This window comes from Chrysochloris asiatica, unplaced genomic scaffold, assembly GCF_000296735.1.
Source record: "Chrysochloris asiatica unplaced genomic scaffold, ChrAsi1.0 scaffold00215, whole genome shotgun sequence".
In the NCBI taxonomy this organism is placed as follows: Eukaryota; Metazoa; Chordata; class Mammalia; order Afrosoricida; family Chrysochloridae; genus Chrysochloris; species Chrysochloris asiatica.
In genome coordinates this window covers 4,812,717-4,819,484 of record NW_006408733.1, presented here as the reverse complement: position 1 = coordinate 4,819,484, position 6,768 = coordinate 4,812,717, and the positions used below count along the sequence as shown (strand labels likewise).

The following is a 6,768-nucleotide window of genomic DNA, read 5'->3' as shown; positions in this document are numbered from 1 at the left end:
CTCTCATCCTTCATCTAATTCACCTCAGATTATTAGCTCAGCATACAGATTGAATTAGTATCATGAAAAAATGCAATCCTGACGCACACCTTCCCTGATTTTAAACCATTTAGTGCCCCCTATACTGTTTGGACAACTGCAACTTGGTCTGTGTACAGATTCCTCATGAGCACAGTTAAGTGTTCATGCTCTGCAGTGTTGTCCATAGCTTGTCTAAAGCCTTTGCATAGTCAGTAAAGCACAGCAGGTAAACATCTTTTTGGAATTCTATGCTTGCTTTCAGCATAGAATCCATCTGACATCAGTAATACTATCTCTTGTTCCACATTCTCATCTGAATCCTGCGTGAATTTCTGGTAGCTCCCTGTCAATGTACTGTTGCAGCCATTTTTGAGTTATCTTTAGCAAAATTTTACTTGCATGTGATAATTAATGATATTGTCTGATGATTTCTACAGTTCATTGGGTCACCCCTTTTTAGTATTGGCACAAATAAGGATCTCTTCCAATCAGTTTGCCAGGTGGCTGTCTTCCAGATCTCTTGGCACAGATAAGTGAGTGCCTCCAATGCTGCCTCAGTTTGTTGAAATATTTCAGTTTATATTCCATCAATTCCCAAAGCCTTGTTCTTTGTAATTGCCTTCTGTGCACCTTAGGCTACTTTCTCCAGTACATTGACTCTTTTTTTAAAAAAGTTTTTATTGTGAATTGATTGATAGTTTACATGAGGGAACATCAGTTTTACACTCATCCTATCGTATTCATTTCATTGCAGTGATTACAATATCCTGCATGCTTCATCATTCAATAGTATTTGCTTCTATTGCCTCTGTTTGTTTTCTTTCTGGATGTGCACCAAAACACTCAGGAGTATACAGTCATTCAAAAAGCCAGTAGGCCCACCCTGTAATCATGCCCACCAGCCGCCAGCCCACATCCCCTCTCTCTCCATGCGTCTAGTGTCTTCAGTTGCTCTGTCTTTCCATGTCACCATCTCTGTCTGACTCCCATCTCTGGCATAGCCACTTCTCTGAGTAGGGTCTCACACTCCACTCCCACTCTTCTCCCTTGATAGTCCCAGGGTCCTCTGCTCCAGGACTGAAAGATCAACCACTCATCCCTTTTCACTACAAAACATTTACATTTACAGTTGCTGTAATCACAATTAGTCATGATAACAATTACTCACTATTGAATCATGAGAGTCTCGTCCCCATATCCTTTCACCAGACCTGTCTAGACATGGATGAAAACCACTCTGTGGGGATTCTACCTTCCCCCATACACTCTGAATCTAAACGCCCTCTTGAAAACTTGTAAGCCATTCATTTCTTGCCTTTACAGCCCCCTCATGTTAGGTAGCCAATGTCTAAGTTGCCCATCTCTATCAACCCTGTGTACAGAGCAGATGGGAGTGGTCCTTGCTGTAAAGATTCTTACGCTCTTGGTTGGTACTTTAAGCTACTATATCCATAAGTATAGGTCAAGTTCATCAGATTGTAGTGATTTACACTTTTTTTTGAAAAACATTTTTTTTTTTCCTTTTCTTTCCCTCTTTTCCTTTCTCTAGCTGGGTTCTGAACATCCAGCCATTGAAGCGAGGTCCAATGGGCACTATCTGCAAGTTTGGGCACCCTTGTGCATATCCCCTCACTTCATAACAATTGGATGCTTCACTCTCAGCTCTAGCCCTCCATGACCATGTCCTTGTCCATGAGTTCAAAAGTCCCCAGGTCTCACTGTACTTTGAGCCAACCAGCTCTTATCATACTCTAGGTTGATGGGGGTGGTCTATGTAACTTGGTCGGACTCAGCCCACCTCTTCATTGCTGCTTTTCCCCCCACTTCCTCTCACCAGTAGACCAATGTGGTCGCCAGCAAGCTTACACGCCTGTTCATGTATTCCCTTTGAGTTTCAGTCTTGGGAGGGGTTTTGTCCTGAAGGGACTTGATTGCTTGTCTTGATGGCTCCACGTGAACAACTTGCTTGTTCTTGTAGTAGCCAATCAGAGTGCCATTTTTGTCTTTGTTTTTGATTTTTCCTGCTGGTCTTTCAAGAAGTATCTTCTGTTCTTCTAGCTGCTCCAGGCTGGTCTGCTTGTCTTTTCAAGTGGGAATTTCACATCTCTGAAGGTTCTGGATGTGGGTCAGGATTCCACCTAAGGTCTTATACACTACAAAGGCTCTGCAAGAAGCCTCCTGGATGAGGATCAGGATTCTACCTAAGGTCTTATACCCTACGAAGGCTCTTCAAGAAGGCTCTTTCACTGGGCAAGTTCTAGCACCTCTTTTAGGTATTCCAGTCAGTTATAGGCAGTACCTTAACTCTTGATCATATTCTCAATCTCATTTTTTTCTGGTACAGTGACTCTATGTATTCCTTCCATCTTTTGATGTTTTCTGCATCATTCAATATTTTGCCCACACTCCTTCAGTATTGCGAGTCAAGGCTTGAATTTTTTCTTCAGTTCCTTCAGCTTGAAAAATGCTAAACGTGTTTTCCCCCTTAGTTTTCTAACTCCAGGTCTTTGCATAAGTTTGACTTTGTCTTCTAGAACTGACCTTTGAAATTTTCTGTTCAGCTTTTTGACCTCCTCATTTCTTTCATTTGCTTTAGCATCTCTTTGCTGGAGAGTCTCTTCTGACATCCATTTTGGTCTTTTTCTTCTTGCTTGTCTTCTTAGTGACCTTTTGCTTTCTTCCTGTATGATGTTCTTGATGCCCTCCCACAACTCTTATGTTCTTTGATCATTAGTGTCTAATTTGTCAAATCTGTTTTTGAGATAATATCTAAATTCAGATGGGATATTTTCAGGCTCATATTTTGGCTCTTATGACTTGTTTTAATTTTCTTCAGTTTCAACCTGAATTTACATATAAGTAATTGATGGTGTGTTCTACAGTCTGCCCCTGGCCTTGTTTTGACTGATGATATGAAGGTTTTCTACCATCTTTTCAGTTTGATTTCTCTGTATTCCATCTGTTGAGATCCATGTGCATAGTCACCTTTTATGTTGTTTAAAAAGATATTTGCAGTCTGTAAGTCATTGGACTTGCAAAATTCTATCATGGAACCTCCAGCATCATTTCTGTCACCAATGCTGTATTTTCCAAGTAGTGAGCTTTCTTCTTTGTTTCTGACTTTTGCATTCTAAACACCAGTGTTTATCAATACATCTTGGTTGCATGTTTGGTCAGTTTCAAACTGAGTAAGTTAGTAGAATTCTTCAATTTCATCCTCATTGGCTCTAGTGATTGGTGAGTACATTTGAATAATAGTGGTATTAACTGGTCTTTGTTGTTGTTGTTAAGTGACATCAAGTTGATTCCGACCCATAGTGAGCTTGTGAACTTGAACCTCCAACCCTGCAGTTCAAATGACTTTGCAGCCTGATGCATTTGCCCACAGTGCCACATCAGGACTCCAGTCATTCTTATAGATGTATGCATATTATCCTGCCACAGACAGCATTATACTTGAAGATACATCTTGAATATGTGCTCTTTGATGATGAATGCAACACCATTCCTCTTCAATTTGTCATTCCCGGCATAGTAAACCATGTGATTGTCAGATTCCAAATTGCCAGTGCCTGTCCATTTCAGGTCGCTGATGCCTAGCATATCGATGTTTATGTGTTCGGTTTCATTGCTGACAACTTCCAATTCTCATAGCTTCATAGTTCATACATTCCATGTTCCGATTATTAAAGGATGTGTATAGCTGTGTCTCCTCATTTTGAGTTGTGCCCCATCAGCAAAGGACGGTCCCGGAAGCTTTACTTAATTCATGTCCTCACAGTCAACTCAACTTCGAGGAGGCAGCTCTTCCCGGTTGTAATTTGAGTTCCTTCCAACCTGGGGCTAACCTTCCAGCACTGTCCGACAATATTCTTGTGCTATTCATATTGTTTCAATATTCTGATGTTATCTTATAGTGTTCTACTACTAATCATAAGGCTTTCAGTGACTAAACATTCAGAAGTCTCTCCTTCCTAGTTTAGCTTCATCTGGAAGCTCAGCTGAAACCTGTCCACCATGGATTACCCTTTAAAATACTGCTTGCATAGCTCCAGCATCACAGCAACATGCAAGCCACCACAGTACAGCAGACTGATCAATGTTTTTGCTCGATGGCAGTTGGTTTTTATTGTTCTAATATACTGTATATCCACAGTCTTGATATAATATATTAAATGACCACACTGAGGGATTGCTGATTATACAGAACCAAATAATTTCTTTTGAAACTTCAAAATTAAAGAATGTCAACACTTATTTTCCTTCTTAGAATTTGCACAGCATTAAGGATGAATAGTATAAAAATATTAAGGTGATAATTGTTTATGTTGATTATTAAATAGGCTTAAAATAGCTATAAAAACTAACATGTTGTTAGGTGAGAAGTTATTTGGTGGTGGTGTTGTTAAGTGCCGTCAAGTCAATTCCAACCTAAACTGTATAGGGTTTCCAAGGAGCAGCTGGTGAGCTTGAACCACCGACCTTGCAGTTCAAATAACTGTTATTTGATAGGAGGTGTCAAATTAGGTTGAGTCAAATAACATAATGTTACTTATAAAGGGGAAAATCATGAGCATGTGGCAAGCTGTGACTTATTTCATACAGTGCATTTAAATGGGCAAGTTCACTTTAAAAATCAGCGTGTAGATTTCTGTTTCTTAATCTCTCATCTGGAATAGCCGTTTGATCAATATTAAATACAAATGGTATTACAGTAACACCTCATCTGATAACATTGAAACAAGATGTTCCAGTTAAGTCAGTTTTTCAAATTGGTAAAAATGTACCCATTTAAGAGCTAAAACTTTTTCTCATTTAAATTCCTTAGGATCCATGTCGTTGTTGTTAAGAAGTGCCATTGAGTTGGTTCCGACTTACAGTGACCCTGTATAAGATTTCTGAGGAACAGCTGGTGGATTTGAACTGCTGACCTTGTGGTTTGCAGTCCAGTGCTGATCCTACAGCACCACACCAGGAGTACTTGTTGTTGGTTTTGTTGTTAATGTGTCATGGAGTTAGTTCCAACTCATAGTGACCCTGTACAGGGTTTCCGAGGCTGTAAGTTTTTACGGGAGTAGAAAGCCTCATCTTTCTCCCACGGACCAGCTGGTAGTATCCAAACTGCTGACCATGAGATTAGCAGCCTGACTCGTAACCATTACGCTACAGAGCTCCTTAGGATCCATATAAAACATATATTTTGCTATCATGTTTTATTGGGATATGTTTATATCTGACAAAATTATTCCAAAAATAACTTTGGTTGTTTGTTGTTAAGTGCCGTCAAGTCGGTTCTGATGCATAGAGACACCCTGTATAGGGTTTCCAAGGAGTGGCTGGTTAGTTTGAACCACCAACCTTGTGTTTCAAATGGACTTTATAGTCCAGTGCTTTATCCCATTAGGCAAGTCTTTTTACTTGGTTTTGTCAGAATCATTCATCACCTAGCTTGCCGTGTTGATGTTACAGTAAGTTCTCAGTATCGGATGAAGTCATGCTGCATGCTGACACTGAGCTAAATGGTGAGGGAGTTCTGACTCCTCTGTTCAGATTTCACCTCCAGAGTCTGCTTGCTGGTCCTTTTTCAAGCAGTCCAGCCTGATTCTTTAATTCTCTGCTTCCCAACTGCTTCCAGGCTATAGGAACTAAGATTGGAATAGTAATGATACAGACCTTTACAGTTTGCAAACGACTTTATGTGTCTTTGTTTCAACAAACATTTGCTGAGTATCTGTTACGCATTTAATAGTTTCCTGGGATCTGGGAACTTTTTTTAAAGAAAATTACCCTGCATTTATTGATCTCACATTTTATCAGAAAATAGCCCAGATACAAAGGCTGATATTCAGAGAGAATAAGTAACCCACCCAGAGTTACAATATTAATAAATAAATAAACCTAGACTACAGTCCAAGTCTTTGGACTCCCAGACTCCTTTTTATAGCTGTCAGGTTATGTTAAGACCGTATCAAGTACATGCATTTACTGCATGGACTTTTAAGATTTATTGTTGGCTTGTCCCATTTCATTGATGCTTGCTTTCTTGTTTCTGATGCTAGTCTAATGGAGCTTGGCATGTCTTGGAGTTATCTACAAATTAAGATTCTTGAGGTTGACGAACAAAAAGTTTATTGTATCTTTTGATTGTTACTGAAATGTGCCTTGATGAGACTGACTTTTATTTTAGCAATGCTGAAGCAGAGAAAGGAAGGAGGAGAAGTTGTAGCAAAAATTGTTCAATTACTAGCCTCACCATTTGCCCTTATAACCAGGAAAAAATTTAAATTTGTAAGTATACTCTTAAGGCATGCCCTTCTGGAAAAACAGAACCCAGCTGAAATGTTAGGAAACAAATCACTTAATTTGCATTTGACCGAGTTCCTGGCTTCCAATTTTCCACCTCACTGTTTTTGTCTTGTTTTAGGTTAGCTCCATCCAGAACCAGATGCAGTCCAAGGGAGGCTACGGAGGCGGGATGGCCGCCAATGTGCAGATGCAGCTCGTGGACACGAAGGCTGGATAGCCCTGGGCACCTCCCCGTAAGTATCTCAGGACTGGCTTCATCCTCGGCCACAGACAGCTGACACACAGACAGCTTTAATTAAGCTTTGGGGATAAAAGCATATAGTTTGTTCTTTCACTTACTCATTTTTAAATTGTGAACTTACTGGAAAAGTAAAAAATGCTTTAGTTAGCCAAGCCTTTCAGAGGATGACCCTAGGCAGTTGCTGCATTTTGATATTCAGT

The 6,768-nt window shown here is 39.9% G+C and overlaps 1 protein-coding gene across 1 annotated transcript in view; it reads left to right on the top strand.

The window, feature by feature from the left end:
* Positions 1–6,544, top strand: part of CDC42SE2 (CDC42 small effector 2) — a 45,332-nt gene extending 38,788 nt beyond the window's left edge. Inside the window, exon 3 of the mRNA XM_006872940.1 lies at positions 6,446–6,544. Within this exon, the coding sequence (XP_006873002.1) occupies positions 6,446–6,544 (99 nt within the window). The remainder of the gene's footprint in view (positions 1–6,445) is intronic.
* The last annotated feature ends 224 nt before the right edge of the window (positions 6,545–6,768 follow it).